We start from the raw sequence: 24,280 nt of genomic DNA, 5'->3' as shown, positions 1-24,280 counted from the left end.
TGATGAAGGGTGGATGACTGAGTGCTAGGAACCATTATTTTATAAGTAGGAATGTGTTGATTTACCATAATAATTTTTAGTAATGGTAAATTTAAATTCATGATTTTGATTAGTTTGTTTCAAAATCTGATCTGGAAGTGCAGGAAAATATTACCTCGTGGCTGTAAGTAATCGAGCTGCTAACAGAAATTCATGGTAGAAAGTAATGCTCTTAATTTTGATCTGAAAGAATTAGTTTCCAAAGAAGCCATTTGTAGCTTGCGTCTGTTTCAGTTTGTTATTTGACGAGTTTCTGAAATTCATGGATTAAGGCAAGGTTGCTAATTTAGTATGAATAAATCAGAAGTCACCTTTTGTGAAATGAGTCAGTAGAAATTTACGTATGATTCTGATTCTTAGAACAAAGGGATTTGAAAGATACAGTGAGATCGCTTTCCTGAATTAAATAAAGGGGAAACAGCATAATAGTAATTCGTGTAGCCATGCTATGCACGCTATACACGAACTGTAAGTATTGTGAAAAATTCTGTGTGTGTATTTAAGTATCTTTTGGAGGAGAGGTTTTAGATGGTATATTATTTGATGGTGCCGAGGTATAATTAGGAAATCAGTCTAGGTAACTTGTGGAGGGTTTTTTTTCAGTTGCAATAACGTACCGTGCACGAATATGAGGGGAACGTAAATTTCGGAATCGCGACCGCGCGAACTTTCCAACCAAGCGAGAGTTAGTTAACGTCGAGGCACGTCAATAAATGAGAGACGTTTTTGGGATCAGACAGTGATGGAAGAAGTTTTAGAATTTTTCTAGTTCTGGTCAGCGTGGAGATACCATCATTGCTTTGCCCAATGGTAATAAGAGTGGTTGTGTGTCGCTGTGACGTTATAATCAAGTATTGTGGGCTATCCTTCATTCCTTCCCGTGGGTGAGAAAAAGGTTATCTTCGTAAGAGACCATAGGAAGTAGAAATATCTTTATATGTGCTGTTACAAGATCAGCGGTTAGGCAATTTTATCCTGTATGTTACTGGTAATACCGTTATTATGTTTTGAGAGATGAAAGCCGGCCGCTGTGGCCGTGCGGTTCTAGGCGCTGCAGTCCGGAACCGCGGGACTGCTACGGTCGCAGGTTCGAATCCTGCCTCGGGCATGGATGTGTGTGATGTCGTTAGGTTAGTTAGGTTTAAGTAGTTCTAAGTTCTTGGGGACTGATGACGTAAGATGTTAAGTCCCATAGTGCTCAGAGCCATTTTTTTTGAGAGATGAAAGTAAGACATAATGAAAAGAAATAGCTTACAGAACGGAGGAGAAGTTATCATGCAGGCCCAGTTACAATTCCGGTTACTTACGCATTTTCTTTAAACACAGTCGAGTGATTAACAGTGTACCAAATTTGGGGTTAACATTTCAAAATCAAATATTTATCCGTTGGGCATACATTTGTTTATTTATTTCTTTGAGTAAAGAATTTAATTAGTAGTTGCTATGTGTAACTACCGCGCAGTGGCACATTTAACGAGAGAATACACAGAGACCATTTAGCTTTAGTAGGTTTCCGGAACACTTTAGGACCTCGCAGCTTGTTTGGCCTTTATTTTTCTGTTAGTACCCTACCCATCCTCCCTCGTTTTCTATAATTGCTCGAGCCGCGCGGGATTAGCCGAGCGGTCTCAGGCACTACAGTCATGGACTGTGCGGCTGGTCCCGGCGGAGGTTCGAGTCCTCCCTCGGGCATGGGTGTGTGTGTGTGTGTCCTTAGGATAATTTAGGTTAAGTAGTGTGTAAGCTTAGGGACTGATGACCTTACCAGTTAAGTCCCATAAGATTTCACACACTTTTACTTTATTTTTTTTTTACAATTGCTCGAAGGCGTCGGGGAAGTGATAAGGCTAAATTGCTGATTGTGATGATCGTTTATCTCCCACCATGTATTCTCTATATTTTTGCACAGAGTTTCTGAATTCCTTGACCCAGGTGGTAACAACCTCGTAACCTCCGCCCACATATTTTCAATGGGGTTGAGGTCTGGTGACTTTGGCACGAAAGGAAGAAGATTTATTCTCTGCTGACCTTGGAACCAGTTCTGGATTGCTCTGCTATTGTGAATCGGGCTAAGGTTCTGTAAAAAAATGATCATCCATTAACACGGAAATTAAATACTTCTGACTGATACTATGAATACTTAATTTCCATACTGTGAAAAAATTCGACAACTGCAGTGGCTGTGTAGTCTAAGCTACAGGTTTACAAATTATTCGCAGGATTCCACATTCCAAAATACTTTGCTGATAGCTGTTGACAAAAACCTACATTGACAAGGGAAGGGTGCTCAGACGGAGTTCAGAGTACAGAGTGAATGGTAATATAGTTTAAGGTGCCAGTTATAACACGCAGGTAGGCCTTCTTTCAGAATATACCGTCCTCCTATGCCTTGGTAATGATGAGGTGGGGTGTAAGTTGTTCAATACAGTGCAGCAGTCTGTTGAACTGTTAGACTCTGTTGCATGGTTGTAAAGTTAATCTGCTTCGCTGATTCAAAACGATTGCTAGTGTAACGTCCCTTAGCAAAAGACATATTTTGTAGTAAAGAGAAAATATTGTGCATCGTATTCTGTTATTGTATGGAATTATGTATTTTTTTTATTATTTATTTTAGATAATATCTGTGTCGGCGAGTACTGAAACCGCACAGACGATAAATATCATTCAAAGATGAAAAATATCAATAGTATAAATAATACATAACGAACATTAATTTCTTTGTCTTCCTCTTGGAGTTACGGGAGTAAGATAGCCTGTGTCGCAGTTGTACATGCTAACGTAGTCTTCTTTTGTCATGGTTAATAGATGTACGCCATTACGTACTCATTTTTAAAAAAGGTGTGTATTGTAGATAAGTTAACATATTTGAATGTTTTGAATAGAGTTATTTAATGAAACCTTGCATTATTATTTGTAGTAGCTTGCTTAAATTATTATCCCATCCTTTTAAGACATTTTCAGTTATTTAAATATTATCCGTGGTGCAGAGCTGCGCTACGAACGAACAAGCCGCTGCCACGGCGCATTCAAACTGCATTAAAAGAAATCGATCATACCGCAAAGAAGCGGGAAGGTAATAGTGAAATAAAATCATCTCTTTCAGCTTCCGGACTTGCAGAGCAGAGCAGCAGGTTTTATGATGTGTTTTGCAGGTTGACGCGGGCTGCTGATAATATATTGCTAACAGTACAAAAGAGATAATTTACCTTCGTAACATAATAGGAATTTTGTTGTGCTTAGTTCTGGTCTGGCAAACCTTATAGTGAAAACGTATTTTTCTCCGACAATAGTCTCATGTTCTTGTGCTAGTCGTGGTAATTATTGGTGTTTTACGCTTAACAAAAATCCACTGCAAAATGTTGAACAATCTTTGCGAACTGTAACATCAGTATTTCATAACAAAGTAATTTTCATTTTCAATAACTATAAAGTAGGGAAGATATGTTGATTTTTTATAGTGAGTTACAGTAACCAAAAATGTTCCTTTAATAGAAAGCCAGATACAGAACAATAAGAACCCAATATATTCTGTTTTGTTGAAAATTAATGATTTTAAAGAAATTCTTGGCACAGCATTACTAAAAGGTATTTCGCGGCTCTTTTCGTATATGCGTTATTACGCGAGCAATAACAAAAACAAAACCAAAATAAATAGAAAAGAGTATATATTTACGACAAAAACGCGAAACTAGCTTTCACTATACAATTCTTTTTTCTATCTTTCCACTGACAGAAGAAATAAATCTGTTCTCTACGGACTTTATACGTGCTCGTTCACTCAATGTGTTGCATTTACCGAAGGCGACCGCAGCCGCTGACGTCGCCTGTTCACACCTCGTGTCTACGCGGCCCCGCGCTCGGAGTAAACGCCTACAGTTGAGATAAATAGCTGATTTCAGGAATGTTAATGAAATAGGTCATCCCTTCATATTAGTGAGAACTAAATACCACTACGAGTACGTATCTTTATGTAATACTCATTTATCAAGAACAATTCGTGCATGCAACTTGCTGTTATGACTAAGATCATAAAATCTGTAAATCGTAACCCAATTCATATATTTGCATGCGCCTACGAAATATTAAACATGAAAACAATTTGTTTCTTTGTCATATAATTTTTAATCAAGGCAATGCGAGCAGTTGACAGCTGATACCAAAATTGAATGTTGTTGTTGTTGTGGTCTTTAGTCCTGAGACTGGTTTCATGCAGCTCTCCATGCTACTCTATCATGTGCAAGCTTCTTCATCTCCCAATACGTACTGCAGCCTACATCCTTCTGAATCTGCTTAGTGTATTCATCTCTTGGTCTCCCTCTACGATTTTTACCCTCCACGCTGCCCTCCAATACTAAGTTTGTGATCCTTTGATGCCTCAGAACATGTCCTACCAACCGATCCCTTCTTCTTGTCAAGTTGTGCCACAAACTCCTCTTCTCCCCAATCCTATTCAATACTTCCTCATTAGTTACGTGATGTACCCATCTAATCTTCAGCATTCTTCTGTAGCACCACATTTCAAAGGCTTCTATTCTCTTCTTGTCCAAACTATTTATCGTCCATGTTTCACTTCCATACATGGCTACACTCCATACAAATACTTTCAGAAACGACTTCCTGACATTTAAATCTATACTCGATGTTAACAAATTTCTCTTCTTCAGAAACGCTTTCCTTGCCGCTGCCAGTCTACACTTTATATCCTCTCTACTTTGACCATCATCAGTTACTTTGCTCCCCAAATAGCAAAACTCATTTTCTACTTTAAGTGTCTTATTTCCTAATCTAATTCCCTCAGCATCGCCCGACTTAATTCGACTACATTCCATTATCGTCGTTTTGCTTTTGTTGATGTTCATCTTATATCCTCCCTTCAAGACACTGTCCATTCCGTTCAACTGCTCTTCCAAGTCCTTTGCTGTCTCTGACAGAATTACAATGTCATCGGCGAACCTCAAAGTTTTTATTTCTTCTCCATGGATTTTAATAGCTACTCCGAATTTTTCTTTTGTTTCCTTTACTGCTTGCTCAATATACAGATTGAATAACATCGGGGACAGGCTACAACCCTGTCTCACTCCCTTCCCAACCGCTGCTTCCCTTTCATGTCCCTCGACTCTTATAACTGCCATCTGGTTTCTGTACAAATTGTAAATAGCCTTTCGCTCCCTGTATTTTACCCCTGCCACCTTCAGAATTTGAAAGAGATTATTCCAGTCAACATTGTCAAAAGCTTTCGCCAAGTCTACAAATTCTTGAAACGTAGGTTTGCCTTTTCTTAATCTAAGCTCCTGGGGCCTTGTTTCGACTTAGGTCCTTCAGTGCTCTATCAAATTCTTCAAGCAGTATCATATCTCCCATTTCATCTTCATCTACATCCTCTTCCATTTTCATAATATTGTCCTCAAGAACATCGCCCTTGTATAGTCCCTCTATATACTCCTTCCACCTTTCTGCTTTCCCTTCTTTGCTTAGAACTGGGTTTCCATCTGAGCCCTTGATATTCATACAAGTGGTTCTCTTTTCTCCAAAGGTCTCTTTAATTTTCCTGTAGGCAGTATCTATCTTACCCCTAGTGAGGTAAGCCTCTACATCCTTACATTTGCCCTCTAACCATGCCTGCTTAGCCATTTTGCACTTCCTGTCAATCTCATTTTTGAGACGTTTGTATTCCTTTTTGCCTTCTTCATTTACTGCATTTTTATATTTTCTCCTTTCATCAATTAAATTCAGTATTTCTTCTGTCACCGAAGTATTTCTGCTAGCCCTCGTCTTTTTACCTACTTGATCCCCTGCTGCCTTCACCACTTCATCCCTCAAAGCTATCCATTCTTCTTCTACTGTATTTCTTTCCCCCATTCTTGTAAATTGTTCCTTTATGCTCTTCCTGAAACTCTCTACAACCTCTGGTTCTTTCAGTTTATCCAGGTCCCATCTCCTCAAATTCCCAACTTTTTGCAGTTTCTTCAGTTTTAATCTACAGTTCATAACCAATAGATTGTGGTCAGAGTCCACATCTGCCCCTGGAAATGTCTTACAATTTAAAACCTGGTTTCTAAATCTCTGTCTTACCATTATATAATCTATCTGATATCTTCTAGTATCTCCAGGGTTCTTTCATGTATACAACCTTCTTTCATGATTCTTGAACCAAGTGTTAGCTATGATTAAGTTATGCTCTGCGCAAAATTCTACAAGGCGGCTTCCTCTTTCATTTCTTAGCCCCAATCCATATTCACCTACTATGTTTCCTTCTCTCCCTTTTCCTAATCTCGAATTCCAATCACCCATGACTATTAAATTTTCGTCTCCCTTGAATGTAAGGGAGGAATAAAGAAAAAGATATACGAGAAACAAATCTCGAACCCATGAACAACTGTGTACTATCCTGGAAACGTGCTGATGCGACTATCTCACAATTTCAAAGGATAAGAAAACCATCCTGTCCACTTTTCGAGGACGATATTTCCTGACAGAAAGCACACCAGGGTGAACCTCAAACTACATCACCAATACGTTCATTCTCTGATTCCTAACCCCGTCATCACGCACTTCCCATGTCAAAGTGGCTGGCAGAATCGAGCGCGAACGACCTGGGATTAGGTGATACAGACCTACAGCCATTTAATATTTTCTTGTCATCTCGATCACATATTGAGAGTAAACACCACAGGAGGAGTGGTTTTGAGTTAGGAAACGTATTTCAGTTCAAAATGGTCGCTTCACGCAAAAGGTGGCCATACTCTCGTGTTTCACGTTGTGAGCTGTATACGTCAGCTACGATTATGGCTCTGAGCACTATGGGACTTAAGATCTGAGGTCATCAGTCCCCTGGACTTAGAACTACTTAAGCCTAACTAACGTAAGGACAGCACACACATCCATGCCCGAGGCAGGAATCGAACCTGCGACCGTAACAGCAGCGCGGCTCCCAACTGAAGCGTCTAGAACCGCTCGGCCACAACGGCCGGCTGCTACCAATATTTGCAGTATTTACTGCTGTGCGAGCAAGGCACTGCTGCAGTAAAGTGCTCAATTTAAATAACTACAGATGTTTTTTTCATTAGTTCCAGTTTTTCCGCAAAAGCTTTATCTTATCAATTCATTGCGCTACTGCTCTTTTTTAAGTTCTAATGCCTAAGGGACCAAATTGTTAGGGTCATGAGTTCCTAGACGTAGAAACTACTTACACTAACTTAAACTAACTTATTCGAAGGACCGGCATGAGTGGCCGTGCGGTTCCAGGCGCTACAGTCTGGGACCGAGCGACCGCTACGCTCGCAGGTTCGAATCCTGCCTCGGGCATGGATGTGTGTCATGTCCTTAGGTTAGTTAGGTTAAATTAGTTCTAAGTTCTACGCGACTGATGACCTCAGAAGTTGAGTCGCATAGTGCTCAGAGCCATTTGAACCATTTTTCTTTTTTATTCTAAGGAAAACACACACATCCATGCCCGGGGGAGGACTAGAACCTCCGACGGAAGCGGCCGCGAAATTTGTGACTCGGAGCCCCAGACCGTGCGGCCACCCCACGCGGCAAGTAAGAGACTATTCATAGCCCTCCGTATCATGTGTGTTCTGAAACCTCTCAGGATTTTCGGTAGTAGTATTCTTCCCGAATACCAATTTACATGAACAACAAAACAAAACTAAGTGCCTCAAGAGACTAGAATTAACTGCCAGCGACACGAATTTGTATTGTTTACATCATCTAGGTGTGAAACAAGACGGTAACAGTTACTGAAGCAATAAACGAGGTTATTATTGATGTATTAATTATGGCAGCTATGAAGATAAAAACGTATGAAAATGCACAATAGCGCATTTTCCCATTGTTTCCTTTCTTCTTCAGCAGTCTCACATTACATTTTTCTTTGTGAATCTACCGTATGAGTTCGAAGTGTTGCACTATTATCCATAATAACACCTGATATTCTAGTCTTGTATAACAAAATGGTTCAAATGGCTCTGAGCACTATGGGACTTAACATCTATGGTCATCAGTCCCCTAGAACTTAGAACTACTTAAACCTAGCTAACCTAAGGACATCACACAACACCCAGCCATCACGAGGCAGAGAAAATCCCTGACCCCGCCGGGAATCGAACCCGGGAACCCGGGCGTGGGAAGCGAGAACGCTACCGCACGACCACGAGATGCGGGCTCATGTATAACAAATTTCACCGAAGCTCATCAGTACAAGTACACAATTCATTCGTAGATTTCAGTGGTGTAATGTGCTTTCGGGTTGGCGTCTGGCAGCGCAGCTCCGCCGCTCCACTAGGGCTGACAGGCTGTGGATAGCAGTGAGGCCTTTCTGATCTGTCCAATGCTTTCTTCATATTGCTTCTGTTTTTGGTTCTTGGCAGAAGTTTTGAAAGTGTTTTGCACACCTGTGGTCATTCACTCTCTTTCAGTATTGGTGCCGGGGGACCATGCTCAATTTCCATAACATCATCTTTTTATATTGACGAGTAATCTGGATAGTCGTCACGCTCATGTGCCATCTACACCGCAAATTTAATATTACGGTCCTAGGAGCTACCCTGCAATACGTTTTGTGTTTCATAATCGGAACTATCTGCATTAACCGTCATCAGAGCAATGTCAGGGAACAGAATGCAGCAGTGCCTTGGTAGCTACTTGGGGACCTGCCTGAGTCGTGGTCTAAGGAAAGAGTAGTTTCTGGTTCACATTATATTGCTCTAGCGAGAAGTACCGAATTTTCCTTTTTCTCTGCAAACTTTCAGAACTAAATTCAGTAGCAAAATGCTAAGAAGATATCTGCATTGTGCCAACTCAACGATCAACCTATTTTTATAGGTTTTTATTTTCACAGCCATTCTCGTTCTGCATTGCAATAAACTTCATTCATTATTTGCTTGTTCTCGTTACAATTATTATTGCCATTCTCTCACTCGCAAGAGTTTTCACATCCCTATTAGGTATTGAGGCACATGAAGAGTATGAAAGAAGAGAATACTGAATGTTGCGTCATGCAGAATACAGTCATTTACTTCGGCACCTCGTGATCAGCGCTACAGGAGAAGTGAGATATATAAAGTTTACAATGGGACGACAGATATGGTGGCACAACTCTGCAACTACTCCTGTTGATTTAACACAGTGTTACCAGATAAACTGGTGTTCCGGAATCGAAAGTGTAGTACGGGCTTTGCCACAGTAGCAGAGAGCTGCTAATTTCGGACCATGATCGTGGATTACCCTTGGATCAGCTTCTGGTTAGTGTGTTGCAACTGAAAATGGAAGACTTTGTTTGATAGTCTTGTGCTGATGCTGACTGAATTAATTATGCCAGTGGATGAAAAACGGTTTAGTTTTGAGACCTAACCCTCGTGGGGGGGGGGGGGGGGGGGGAGGGAGGCACAGCGGTCTGCTTCATGAATTCCAAGAAAAAAACACAAAAAACAACGAAGGAAGGGTTCGAACAACTACTTTCATGCAGAGACATCATTTGGAATCTTTTGATCGTTTAAGGGGCCAAACAAGAGGGTAACATTACAGGAACAATAATCAGGCTACTTAGTATGTAATAGAGCACACAGATTTCAAGGAGGAAACGTATGAAGACGCAGACTTCCTCATTATCCATATGTGCGCAACATCTTTCGTGTTAACGAAAGTAATATCCAGCTTTACCTCTTCTTAAATCTCAAATCGAACATTTGTTGATTGCATCTCTTCTTGCTTCCATCCCTACCAACATATTTCTTCATTCTCGTGGTAATCATGACATTCTATATGTATGCTGCAAAAGATTGTACGTGGACACATTCGACATCGATGTGCAAAGCGTTTGATATCTTACATTATATTCAAATCGAATAAGCTTTAGATGTATTTTTACTTCCTTTGTATTTTGAGATGATTATGAACGTTACGGAAAATTATCTCTCGTGCTTTATAGCTGAATGAGAAACACTGAATCATCCGTTTTGCTTCCCTACGTTGAAATGATATAATGTCGGCGTCACAGCCTTCTTCCACGCCAGACGCTGAAACATGTATCTTTTTGGATTAATGATAATTGAATGCCTCAGATGCATACATAGCCCACAAGGCGACGTCAGAAACTATCAGGGGAGAACGCCGCAAAGGAACCAAACGTGCGCGCGCGTCTCCCCTCTGGAGAACCGTAGCGGACAATCACGTCAAGCATTTCGCTAAAGAGCTGCCTCGTAAGAGAGCTGAGAATTGGCAGCGTCGTAGCAAGTATTTGTCAACACAGTGATGGTGCATTTACTTCCGGGTGTAGTCCGGTATTGCCTCGCTAAATTCACTTGGCGTTCGTATTTCACATCGAAGACTCATACGATATAATCCACTGTAAGATGAGACACTTAGAAAGCATATTTAATTTCTGGACTCTAAGAACGGCGTTCTTCACATAAGTAACACCTGTTTGTGTGTTTAATGTTGCGTTTTGAGGCTCAAGCAATATCGCAATGACTGTAGTCCGCTTGTTGTCGCCAGTGCGTCGTTAGCGCAGGGGTTCTCTTACGTGTTGCGGTGCTAGTGCCATATTAGATAGCAGTTCCAACCTCGGTGGAAGTCGCTGAACACGACCTTTTACTTTCCATTTTAATTAATGGAGCTGCAAACTGCTAGTAAAAATTCCTTATACGAAATGTGAAGAATGCCTTTACACATAAATCTTCGTGCAAATTCGAATTATGTTAATATCATGGATGTCTGCTTTGCAAATGCCAAGGTGCTTCACTGTAAAATATTTTTTGAAAAGATTCAAACCGACTGTCAACGATACGAATTTGAGCTTTGTTAGTCATATAGGTCTAACATGTCAGGAGGTTGTTTATGAAGTGAACATGTTGATTAATATAGTTCCTCTCTTCTAAATTTTTGCAATAGCATTTAACTGTAGACGTTTTATGACACCGGCGTTAGCAATTCCTTTCCGTTCTGTGAAACCTCAAAAACGATAAATTTTTCTGGTTAATTCTGATGACCTTAACTGTCACTTCCGATCAACGTTAAATACATGTTCACTGTTCCTGCATTGCTACAGAGCATGCATTGCAAGGTAGTCACACAGTTTGTCGCATAAACTTACCATAAGGAATGAAACAGAAACAGTAATACAATTTACACCACAGACGCTCACTCAGACTTGACGAAAGCATCCGAATATTCGCCAAAATTTGCACAAATAATTGACTTTGAAAGGAAAAGAAACGAGGTATGAAGCATTTATAAATTCATCGAATGTAGTTGAGATGGTTTGATTTCGTCCCAGTCTATAAAATTAATTTCGGGCCATACTGAGCTTTTGCCGGTTAGTGTAATTCAGTACCCACCTACTAATCAGGGCGTCTGTCTCCGTTGCCTTCGAGCGAGAATGGAAATCGTAGAAATTTCCTGTGGAGCAACATTTAATAATAATAAAGCGTTTTAAATTATCAAAAGCGACGAGCGGCAGCAGGCGCTTTCGATACAGAACGGGGGAGTGCAGCGCCGCTGCTGTCGCCACGGCCGCTGCCGGTAGCCAGCAAATGGATCCCGGAGCTTTACCGCATTCGGCGTCCAGAGGAGGACACTCTGCAAGAAATATGCCGCAAAATGGTTACTGCATAAAAATTTTTTATCGGTGTGTCAGAAAGTGAAACAGATTGAATCTGCGCTACCATTACATTCACGTCTTCAGCATTCAGAGAGAAGAGGCTACAAAAATTTTTTGCGCCAGCCGGTCTCGATCCACAGACGTAGACAAACACAATGCACGCTACCGCTAGACCACGGGCGTATACAGACTAGCTTTTATCTAACATGGGACAAGACTACGTCCAGGAAGTGCCACAGTCTACAGTGTTGCCAGATTGTGCAGATAGCGGGACTTGAAGAATTAGCGAGTTGGTCAGTCTATTTGTCCCATTTCGCGATCGGCGCGGACTTAGCCTCTGCAGCGGCCGGCCGCCGGTCGAGTTTTATGTCAAAGAGTGTACGTGCCCTCTGAATGTGTCTAGTCAGTCGTGCGCGTTGTTCTAATGCTTTTCTGTTAATATTCTGTGGATTGCGTCTCCGCAATTAATTTTTGTTTATGCCGCAAATCGCACTTCACGCGAAGTATTTATTACGCAAGTTTCAGGCTCCATTTAATGTGAAAACAATTCCGAAGTACGGCAGGCTAAGCAAACCGCTACAATAATTTCATATCTCTACAACTACAATAACAAAAAACAATAACAAAAAACAAAAACAATAACAGAGAGGGTACGTTACAAGATAAATGTATCTCTTTTACACATGTATTACAACGATTTTGTGAACGTCAAGCCAGGGGACGTCACAACACACACACACATCGCATTCACCTTGAGATTCACATTAATTAATTGAAACAAGACGTGGATTGAAAAAAGCGCTCTACCATCAGTAAGTAGTGTTAGGATAAAGAATTGCGTTAGTTAACTCAAATATCGATAAGCATCGTCCTAGTACTACGGAGTAGACAACATTTCCCTATTAAAGTGCCACTGGAGCTCTCCGCTGCTCACCTTTCTCCGTAGAATCTAAAGTCCACATGTTACGACCAATAGGGATGGGAATAAGTACAGAAAAGGTGAAGGGTATATATTCTTCAACAAGCTCACCCCGCATGAAATCAGTTACAAAACAGCATAAGTCCGCATTCATTACATTTGAGTATACAATAAATTTTCGGCTGCGTTAGCTGATATTTTAACACCCATGCCCAGTTAGTAATCGCTACCCATGGTTTAAAAATTAGGTCTTCATGAACTTTTTACAAAAAAAAGTGGTGATAAAGTGATTTGTCTCAAAACGGTTTCAACAGAAATTGAGCTGCTTTGCATCTCAAGTCATTGATTGTTTTAACAATGCACTTGCACGTGTATAATATACAGGGTGACAATTATTGAACTATATGAAAAAAGAATAGTTACAAACTGCGGCGTCCACACACTTTATTCAACATGTAAACGTCACTATAGGTATTTGGATTTATGTTATGACATGTTCGATATGCCTCCCATCATTGACGATGATGTGGCGCAGACGGATAGCGAAATTCAGCATGATCCGCTGAAGTGTCGGAACATCGACGCTGTCAATGACCTCCTGAATGACTGTTTGCAGCTCAGAAATGGTTTTGGGGTTGTTGCTGTACATCTTGTCTTTGATATAGCCCAACAAAAAGGATTCGCATGTGTTCAGATCCGGATAATATGGCGGCCAATCGAAGCCCATGCCAGTGGACTCTGGATACCCCAGAGCCATAATGCAGTCCTCAAAGCGCTCCTCCAGCGCATCAAACAGTCTCCTGCTTGGATGAGGTCAAGCTCCATATTGCATGAACCACAACTTGGTACAATCTGAGTTCCCTTAGATAATGGGGATGAAATCACCTTCCAAAACCTTCAGGTACTGTTGAGTAGTCACCTGCCATCAAGGAATATCGTACCGATTATTCCGTAAGTGTATATTGCACACCACACAGTCACCCTTTGAGGATGAAGAGACTCCTCGATCGAGAAATGCGGATTCTCGGTCCCCCACATGCGGCAATTTTGCTTATTGACGAACCCATTGAAATTAAAGTGGGCTTCTTCGCTAAACCAAACCATAGCGCGTATACTAATTCCCATCACGCCCAGAGGCCAACAGTGCAGTTTGAACGTCCTAACGCAAACCGTTCACAGGGTGTATACGACCCGGGACATCCGGGAGATCCGGAAAAAACCCGGGAATTTTTTCGTCCGGGAGAAAACCGGGAGAAACCCGAGAATTTTTTAGAATTCCGGGAATTTTTCATTGTTTTAGTTACCAGTTAAATTTTTGTGATTTTGACTGGTAAGAACCAATACTCTAACGAAGGATATTACTGCATCCCGCTTCTGCAGAATAATACTGCACCAACAAAACATGAACGAGAGGGAAAAAAAACGAAATAAAACTTAAGTAGCGTCATATACAACAACAAAACACAGTGCTCATACAAGCGTCTGCCAACAAAAGTGTGTCAAAGGCTTTAGGAAGAACATGCAGTGCTTCCTAACAACAAATTGCCTCCGATGAGCGTGACGTGTAGCTGTTTACATTAGATTCATTGGAGCAGTTGCGGGTGGGCTCTTGCGCATGCGCAGTTGTCGCGTATGAGTAGCACCTTCTCCCGCTTCTGGCTACAGATGAGTGGCTGGGCGCCAGTATCTTAATTGCTGCGGTTCGGAAATATCGTAGATCCGGGGCTGATGCACAGAGCAGTCTGAGTTGTAGTGGGGAGGTGGGTAGTCTCCACGTGACTTGTGTTTACGTTTAGTGATTTTGCTGTTTCCTCTTCGTTTATTGCTCTCACATTAAATGAAAACAAAACAGATTTCTGTGGCTGGGAGCTACCAAATGAATTAAAATACGTTCGCATATTTACGGAAGGCTAAAATATGTTGTTAGTTTCAGGTTTTACTTCCAACTTTCTGACAGTCAAGCATTAATCGCCTGGCAGAACAATGAAGTTATTTTTGTCGGTTTGCTAAAGAGATTTGGCTTTTATTAATCTTTTGCACTGGGGCAGTCAATTTATTTGAAACGAAGTGTTTAATTTCACATTGTTGGCTGGTTTCAACTGTTCGCTGCATTTCAAATGCACGTTTTCCATCTTCTAGCTCGTATGGCATTATGCCATAATAAAGAACCAAATATGAGATAATGCAGTACTGGTACTCAAGAAAATTTACATCCGAATCTGGACATACGAATGTGCACTTTAAGCCGAATTAAGCATTTTAGCATTGTTCACGAAATTCCGATGTTCTTGAAGTAGCCTTTGATGTCTCGTTTCTTTTATGACGTAATGCAAGATCTTTTAATGTTTTGCACGTACGAGTATGCGGGCTTCCTGCATCATCGTAGCTGCGCAGGCGCAGTGACGCCTGTTATCTGGCGCTCTCTGGCAACTGCTGAATCGAACCTCTTTCTAACAGGTCGCGGGAAAATATTGCGAATGGTGATTTGAAAAGTGTTACTTTCAAAGTAAATTTCCTTTTACGCAAGACGAACTATGTGCGAGAATTTACGATGAATTTCTTAAATCACAGAGCGTTTGACTCTCATTTAAAAATCAACTCTTTGAGGACGACCATCTAGAAGAATTTAGAGCCCAGAAGATCAGACATTTACGTCGTTATTAAAAATTTTACTGGCACATTTGTGTGATGTATCTTAAAGTGTAACACGTGCAAGAAGATTAGCATTATATGTGGAAGCTTAGCTTCTTTTGCAACTTATTAATCTTCGAGACCAATATTATTTGTGAAAGCTTTGTTTTTCTTGTAGCAACACTATATATATTAATTCAAACCATTAACTTTTCTTTTTTGTGTGTTGGCACTACTTAAGAGTGATCTTGCTATTGGTTGACTACATCACGTGTCCTATGCTGGCGAGATCACGTGACATGAGCTATGACTGGCTTACAAAACCCCGTCGCAATCTCGATTTCATTGTTTCGGAAAGTAACATGCAGTGTTTGGCGGAATTCGAATTTATACCTCCGTAACACGAAAAAATGCAGCGTACATGTTGTTGCACATCAAAGATCTTTCCAAAACGTGTTTCCCCCCCCCCCCCTCCCCTCCCCTGGGTTTCGTTTTCTAAAGTGCCGACAAATACTACGTCTGTGTAGAAAACCATAGACATTCTAAGGATTGGTAAGTTTTACTGCGCCGAGGAAAAGTATACTGTCACTTAACACGGAAAGAGTTTTTTTCACCCGGGAGAAAGAGTATTTTCAACTGGGAAATCTGGGAAAATGCGGGAATTCTTTTTCCTTGTCCATGTATACACCCTGGTTCAGAAGTTACGATGATTTTATTTCACTAATTGTCACCTTGTAAAAAATTGCAATTACATAAGAAACACAACACGTTCAGTCAATGAGTACTGTTTTAGCTTGTAAGAGCACATAGTAACGCAAACCCTGTGTGAGCCCAACTGTTGCCGCAGGTGTTGCCAGACACCCAGAGGACGTCTCCAGCGGTGTGTCGTCCCCAGTGTACTCCCAGAGTGGCGCCAGCTGAGGGCGACTTCTCCAGGTGGGAAACCACCAGCAGGAAGACGCAAGCCAGCCGGGACACGTTCATGTGGAGAGTCATTAATTCATTTCCAACTGCTTGGGAATGACACACATTTACTTGGCCTGTACACTAATGAACGGTACCAAAAAAGCATTGTCCTAAAATGTAAAAATTTTATACATGTCTACATTAATGCAATACTGTACTTTGTTTTGACAGCCTGGATGAGACAAAAAAAAATTCAGGTTGTAGTTCTCTGATTGAAGTTTGTTGTATTTGGATTTAAAATACTTTTACCGTGTAATTATATGTTTCATTGTATTTATGTATACTGTTTATGACCTGGTTAGTTAGTTACAGACCCCATAGCTTATCAATATAATAAACCTTGTTAGACAAAATCTATGATAAGTGCAACCGTTATACTTCAGTAAAATTTACAGACGTTGTTTTTAGTTAAAAACACTTCTGAAAGTTTAAGCATTATGTACGACAACATTTTCGTCATTGACCCCATTTTCCCCGTAACTTCTAGCTTCACTCAAAAGAGTACATACATTTGTTTAAGCTATAAAAGGTTTTTGTCGCATGGCGACTGCGTGCGGCTCCTGTATACTCTTTGACCTTGCTGTAAACAATCCGATGCTGCCTCCTGTTTTTGAACAGAATGGTGCACGATATTATTATGTGTAGACTCACCACGAAGCCAGTTTCTGAAGAATCATTTTCACCTGTTACTTACCAGTAAACTTAGTAAGGTGTCCTGTTACCTGCCAGTTATATGAAATGTTGTCGCAATAAGGTGTCGTATTTTGATCCTGTATACAGATGGTATGAATAACTGAAGGACTGTCCATGTCCCATAATTAGCCCGCATGGTGCTTGGTTGAAAAGTCCTTGACACTCTGACGCTACGCTAGGCTAGATCGTTCCTCGAATAGCACGCTCTTCCTTTAAGGGAAAATAAAGAATAACCCCTGCCAAGAGCCACAAAAGCTCACGTCTGTTTCATTTCTTTTAGCCATGTTGACAGTTGTTGTGGGGAACAAAAGTGTAGTTGCATAAGTAGGAGTGAAAAACAATGTGTTCATTAATATTAACACTAATCTTGTGTACATATCGTGTAAACTAACTCGTTCCGCATCATTTCGATAAAAGATTTCGTTCAAATGATCTATAGGACTAACTGACCAACTGAGCAATTTTTGTCAGTTATCGGTTCTGATTGTTTTATGTAAGCCCTGTATAATGTTTCCTGGAGAATGTCTATCTTCATATTTGTTAGTGATCAAATATTTGAGCATTAGATTAGATTAGATCAGATTAATACTAGTTCCATGGATCATGAATACGATATTTCGTAATGATGTGGAACGAGTTAAATTTTCCAATACATGACATAATTAAGTTAATTTAATAACATAATTAAGTTAATATAACAACTTTTTTTTCTTCTTAATTTATATCTAAAAATTCCTGTATGGAGTAGAAGGAGTTGTCATTCAGAAATTCTTTTAATTTCTTCTTAAATACTTGTTGGTTATCTGTCAGACTTTTGATACTATTTGGTAAGTGACCAAAGACTTTAGTGGCAGTATAATTCACCCCTTTCTGTGCCAAAGTTAGATTTAATCTTGAATAGTGAAGATCATCCTTTCTCCTAGTATTGTAGTTATGCACACTGCTATTACTTTTGAATTTGAATTACTTTTGAATACTGTGAATATCCCTACATCCTTAAATATATGTCTGCAGGATGATCTTGGGTGTACTCCAGCTATTATTCTGATTACACGCTTTTGTGCAATAAATAGGTTATTCCTCAGTGATGAATTACCTCAAAATATGATGCCATATGCGAGCAATGAGTGAAAATAGGTGTAGTAAGCTAATTTACTAAAATGTTTATCACCAAAATTTGCAATGATCCTTATTGCATAAGTAGCTGAACTCAAACGTTTCAGCAGATCATCAATGTGTTTCTTCCAATTTAATAGTCTCATCAATGGACACACCTAAAAATTTTGAATATTCTACATTAGCAATATGCTTCTGATTAAGGTCTATATTTATTAATGGCGTCATACCATTTACTGTACGGAACTGTATGTACTGTGTCTTATCAAAATTCAATGAGAGTCCGCTTACAAGGAACCACTTAGTAATTTTCTGAAAGACATTATTGACAATTTCATCGGTTAGTTCTTGTTTGTCAGGCCATTGCAAACACAAATCTCCCTATAAATTACACAATCCGTTTCTGTCCGAATTTTCGTAACCAGATGAAGTGTGGGAAATAGACAAATGGGGTATCAAATTGACCAGCATGAACTCTAGTTTTTAAAACTGGAGTTTATTTACTTGAAAGTACTCAGGGTAATTAAGGAAAAATTCATTAGTCACTTGATGGAAAAATGAAATATTTCACGAACAGCTCCTGCTACCTACGTAAATGAAGTATGAATAAGTTCACCTCTTCAAGAACGAAATCAGTGGGACTCATCAGCAGAAGCTGCATTCTCCAAAGATGGCGAGCAGTTGGATCGCCAAAATACTGAATCGAGTTGATTTTAGGATCCGTCAGCAAACCCGAAGAGTCTTTCAAGACTAATTATGCCGGGAAAGACTAATAAGTTACATTGGTGTGATATTTAAACGTCAATAAAAACGTTTTTGAAAAAAAAAACGGCCAAATATTTTGTGAAACTATTTGTCATAAAGTAAGAAATAAAATTGGAGAAACATTTGATGCACCTCATTTCCTGTGCATGGTTTCGAATGATCATATAAAGAAATTGATTTCACAAAATATTTGACCAGTCTTTCTTTCAAAAAAATTTTTAGTTGCAACTAAACCACTTGATAGCGCGAGATGTACAATAAATATACGCAGCCAATGGCGAACATGTTCTCGTCCAAAACATCCAATGAGAATTCTAACTCAAATAAAATTCCATATGACGAGTATTTTGTTATGACATTTTTGTATTACATCGTTTTTACATGTTGATACACTGAATGTGTTATGTTTTCTTTACAGTAATGTTTTTTGAATGTCTTGCAATGTCACTTAATGAAACAAGAGCTACAACGACATACTGTTAAGTTATTCTAGGGAATATATAAATGTTAACATGCGATATGCTGTTGTACACACCTTCTATGAAGAGGTATTTAATGAATTTAAATAATTAAATCCCTCCTATGGAAACATAGTTGCTTTGATATTTTCATGGACAAAAAGTTTGAAATACCGGCAAGTTTGCAAAATACTAGCCTTTTATGTGCTAACAGATGATGAAATCCTTGTCACACTATCTTGAGGTTTATGAGACACTATGGTCGTTCACATTATGTAGTAGACCTTATGCATGGTTACACTTTAGTTATTTACATTTATACAATTATTTACTCTACTCAGGAAATCATAGAGAGCACATTAGAAGTTTTCAAGAAGAAACACATTTATGTGTCTTATACACACGCATTATTTGTCAAATATTTTTTGTCTCAGGACTGGTTACTAAACAGTCATCCAACTGTGTGGTCACTATTTTATGTGTGAAAGCCGTGTTTAGTGACGCTGTTCCTATAGAGTTATAGTAGGCAGTAGATAAGAATATCCATATAACGATAAATTTACGGTAATTCATTTTAAGTATTCCAAAGTGATTAAGGGTCCACCAACAAGATACGCCTGATTTAATTCAACGAACAAGTTTATTTGTTTGATAAATCAATTCGTATTGCATTTAAGTAGTGTTAAACAGAAATAATGCAGCGGAAGACATTATTTTATGAAGATACTTTAAGATACCTATCTGTGCATCTACTGATGAGGAAATTATGCACCCATTAAAAATATTAGTAAACCAATGGGATTTCGAGAATCCACATAAAGCTACCGAATGGATCTTAACGGATTAAATGTATCCGAACGTGCAGTTCTAAAATATGATTGCCAACTGTGGAATAAATACAGACTACGTAAGGGAAATACCGATCGTAAAATTATTATGCGAGACTGTAATATGGGCAGCCGGTGTTGGAACTTGTGAATCGAAATTAAACGTTTCTGCAGAGCTTTAAGGTTAATGCTACGAGTTAACAGGCCTACAGTTTCTAGTTGTTGGCTACTGAAGCAGTCGCAGCGATATTGCTGAAAGGAATCAATACACAGGAAATTTTGATTGCGTACCAGAATGTTTCGAAAAGTCTAGGATAGGACAAGGAAAACTGTGTTCAAGGATGTATGACATGCTTCTCTTAAGTAACGACGGCGGTTATCACGCATATATTTAAGTAATGATACTGACGTTACTTCGATTTAAATCGCCAGTTCTGTGGAATAGGACTTGCACTTAAAAACGTAGAGCTCACCTACTCATGCAGTCTTGTCCACACTGTTACCCATCATCCATCTATCCCCCCCCCCCCATAACATATACAAACACAGCCATTATAAAACTTTATTATCTCGATTAACGTCCTTAAAACAATGGTGGTTTCATTTCTTGTCTAAAATTGCTGTTCAGTACACGGCAGATTATATAAAATTTTATAAGTGAATTTAATTATTATAAAAAAGCGGAAACTAGTACGTTTTTCTCCCAACTGTTAATTTTAAAGTATCTCATTAGCACAGATGAAATATTTGTTGCACTGGGTAAATCAATCAACGCGAACACATACAGAGTGTTTCATAAAGGATGACGGGATTTCAAACCTCCGTATTTATTGCTGAAAACATACTACCAGCATGGGATGAATTGCAAAATACTCATAAAATCTTAAAGTTTTAGCTACGCTATTACTAATGTTCTATGTGTCCACCAGCAACAGTACGAACAGCAGCTAGACGATAGCTAAATTCCTCATAAACTTTACACGATGTATCTGCTTTTGCGGAAGTTATGGCGGCTGTTTTTCTGTTCTTCCTCCTTCTATGCGACGACGGGAAGGGAACACGCTTTCCTTCACGTATCCCCATAAGACAAAATTTCGTGGGGTCATGTGTGGTGATCCTGGAGGCCAACAATGCACGACAATGTCTAGGTGTCATGTGCACCCTATCCAGCGTTGAGGCAGAATATCATTGAGAACCTGACGTACGTTGTCGTTCCAGTCTGGTGGAGGTCCATGTGTTGGAAATTGAAGTCAGTGGAGTCCTCCTGAAGTTGTGCAAAAAGCCAGCTCTGGAGCATTTGAAGAAATCTCATTACAGCCAATATGTTTTCCTCAGAAAAGAAGGGACTGTACGCTTTTTCACTAGAAATGGCACAAAAAAAAACGCTCAGTTTCGTTGAGTCTCTTTCGTATTCAGTAATGTCACGAGGCTTCTGGAGTCCCCATATGCGCAAGTTATGTCGGTTTACTTTACCACCAACATGAAATGTTGCTTCATCACTGAAAATTAACAGTGGTAAGAATGTAACAGCTCGTATGTACTCCAGCACAGCATTGCTTAAGTCAACACAATTCCTTTTATCACCAACCCGAAGAGCTTGCACCAATTGTGATCTGTATGGTTTATAGACCAAATGACGCCTAAACACTCGCCAGACAGTCGTATGAGGCATTGCGAGTTCCCAGCTAGCGCGGCGAGTGGACACCACTCAAACATTTGGCGAATTCCTTCCACCGAGTCGTCAGAAGTTCGAGGTCGACCTGGACTCTAACTTTTGCACAAGCATCCTGTCTCTTCAAATTGACGTTACAAACGACGAATGTTTATGGATGCAGACGGATCCACGCCAAACACCGACGAAAGGCACTCTGGACCGAAATTACTGAATCACTCGTTGCGAACCGGAGCACACAAAACGCCTACCGTTGAGCGGACGGCATCTTACTTCTGACAGACTGTAAACTGAGAAGAAGCATCGACTGGCATCTGACGGCGATTTTCTGAAACTCTATGCCACACCCATTCAGACAACACACTTTTCATCACCACCACGTCCCATACTTCGTAATTAACTCGTCCAAAGTTATGTCACTATTTTTGGAACATTCTACATTTTCTTTTTTAACTGATAGTTTTTATTAGAGTTCTTATCAGCGAAGTGACCATGTTTACAGAGCAAACTCAGTCACTATCCAGCGAACAGTCAACCCATTACCAGAACACTGCAGTGACTTACCGAACGGCCGACCGTGGTGGCTGAGCGGTTCTAGGCGCTTCAGTCCGGAACCGCGCTGTTGCTACGGTCGCAGGTCCGAATCCTGCCTCGGGCATGGATGCGTCTGATGTCCTTAGGTTAGTTAGGTTTAAGTAGTTCTACGTTCTAGGGGACAGATGACCTCAGATGTTAAGTCCCACAGTGCTTAGACCCATTTTGAACTTTCTTCCAGAAGTGTTGGTCACGCACGGTAAGTAGGAGAAGTTCTGTAAAGTTTGAAAGGTAGGAGATGAGACACAAGCGGTGCTAACGCCGAGTCCGCAAGTAAATTGAGGTCATGCCACATTTTGTGGTATTCTGCAGTGATATCATGAGGCAGCTACGGTTAACACACGCATTGAACGCAGTTGCACAATTTTAGTATGGTGTTAGCAATGATTCGGGAAGGTGTTAATACAGTAATGCAAATTCTCATATCAGAACTGAGTAAAGAGAACTGAAAACGCAATTGTTGCATACAAAATTGGATTTCACGCACGAGTAAAATGTCGTCTATGGATACAATTAGAAAGGAATTAACGTTCGAAGGCGAAAATCTATTCTAAAGCATTAGCGAATAGTAAAATCAAGTTTCGGGCACTGACTCTGTAGCGTATAAAGCTCCATTCAAAAACCTAATACAAATATTTCGATTTTTTTTCTTTTATTTCTTTTTTTAAATGGCCACATCAAGCCCACAGATGTTTCCGGGCCTATTGTTCAGAATATCAGTCATGCTCTTTGTCTCAAAATTTGGCGTAAATGTCCGTGCACAATCGTTGTGCTTCCAGTGCTAACAATGTACACTATGTGATCAAAAGTATCCGGACACCCCCAAAAACATAAATTTTTCATATTACGTGTATTGTGCTGCCACCTGCTGCCAGGTACTCTACATCAGCGACCTCAATAGTAATTACACATCGTGAGAGAGCAGAATGGGGCGCTCTGCGGAACTCACGGACTTCGAATGTGGTCAGGTGATTGGGTTTCACTTGTGTCATACGTCTGTACGCGAGATTTCCACATTCTTAAACATCCCTAGGTCCACTGTTACCGATGTGATAGTGAAGTGAAACGTGAAGGGACACGTACAGCACAAAAGCCTACAGGCCGACCTTGCCTGTTGACTGACAGAGCCCGCCGACAGTTGAAGAGGGTCGTAATGTGTAATAGGTAGACATCTATCCAGCCCATCACACAGGAATTCCAAACTGCATCAGGATCCACTGCAAATACTATGACAGTTAGGCGGGAGGTGAAAAAACTAGCATTTCATGGTCCAGCGGATGCTCACAAGCCACACATCACGCCGGTAAATGCCAAACGACTCCTTCCTTGGTGTAAGGAGCGTAAATATTGGACGATTGAAGAGTGGAAAAACATTGTGTTGAGTGACGAATCATGGTACACAATGTAGCGATCCGATAGCAGGGTGTGGGTATGGCGAATGCCCGGTGAACGTCATCTGCCAGTGTGTGTAGTGCAAACAGTAGAATTCGGAGGCGGTGCTGTTATGCTGTGGCCGTGTTTTTCATGGAGGGGGCTTGCACCCCTTGTTGTTCTGCGTGGCACTATCACAACACAGGCCTGATGTTTTAAGCACCTCCTTTCTTTCCACTGTTGAAGAGCAATTAGGGGATGGAGATTTCATCTTTCAACACGATCGTGCACCTGTTCATAACGCACGGCCTGTGACGGAGTGGTTACACGACAATAACATGCTTGTAATGGACCGGCCTGCACAGAGTACAGACCTGAATCCTATAGAACACCTTTGGTATGTTTTGGAACGTCGATTTCACGGCAGGCCTCACCGACCGACATCGCTACCTCTCCTCAGTGTAGCACTCCGTGAAGAATGGGCTGCCATTCCCCAAGACACCTTCCAGCACCTGATTGATCATATGCCTGCGAGAGTGGAAGCTGTAATAAAGGTTATAGATTGGTCAAGAGCATACTGAATTCCAGCATTACCGATAGAGGGCGCCATGAATTTGAAAGTCGTTTTCA

General features: G+C 40.4%; 1 protein-coding gene across 1 annotated transcript in view; it reads left to right on the top strand.

The window, feature by feature from the left end:
- LOC126452254 (uncharacterized) overlaps positions 1-16,366 on the top strand; it is a 229,332-nt gene extending 212,966 nt beyond the window's left edge. Inside the window, exon 5 of the mRNA XM_050091045.1 lies at positions 16,036-16,366. Coding sequence (XP_049947002.1) covers positions 16,036-16,109 — 74 coding nt within the window. The 3' untranslated portion in view covers positions 16,110-16,366. The remainder of the gene's footprint in view (positions 1-16,035) is intronic.
- Positions 16,367-24,280: the final 7,914 nt, after the last annotated feature.

This window comes from Schistocerca serialis, unplaced genomic scaffold, assembly GCF_023864345.2.
Source record: "Schistocerca serialis cubense isolate TAMUIC-IGC-003099 unplaced genomic scaffold, iqSchSeri2.2 HiC_scaffold_843, whole genome shotgun sequence".
Lineage (NCBI taxonomy): Eukaryota > Metazoa > Arthropoda > Insecta > Orthoptera > Acrididae > Schistocerca > Schistocerca serialis.
The sequence above is the reverse complement of the archived record's forward strand: the minus strand, read 5'-3'. Positions and strand labels throughout refer to the sequence as shown.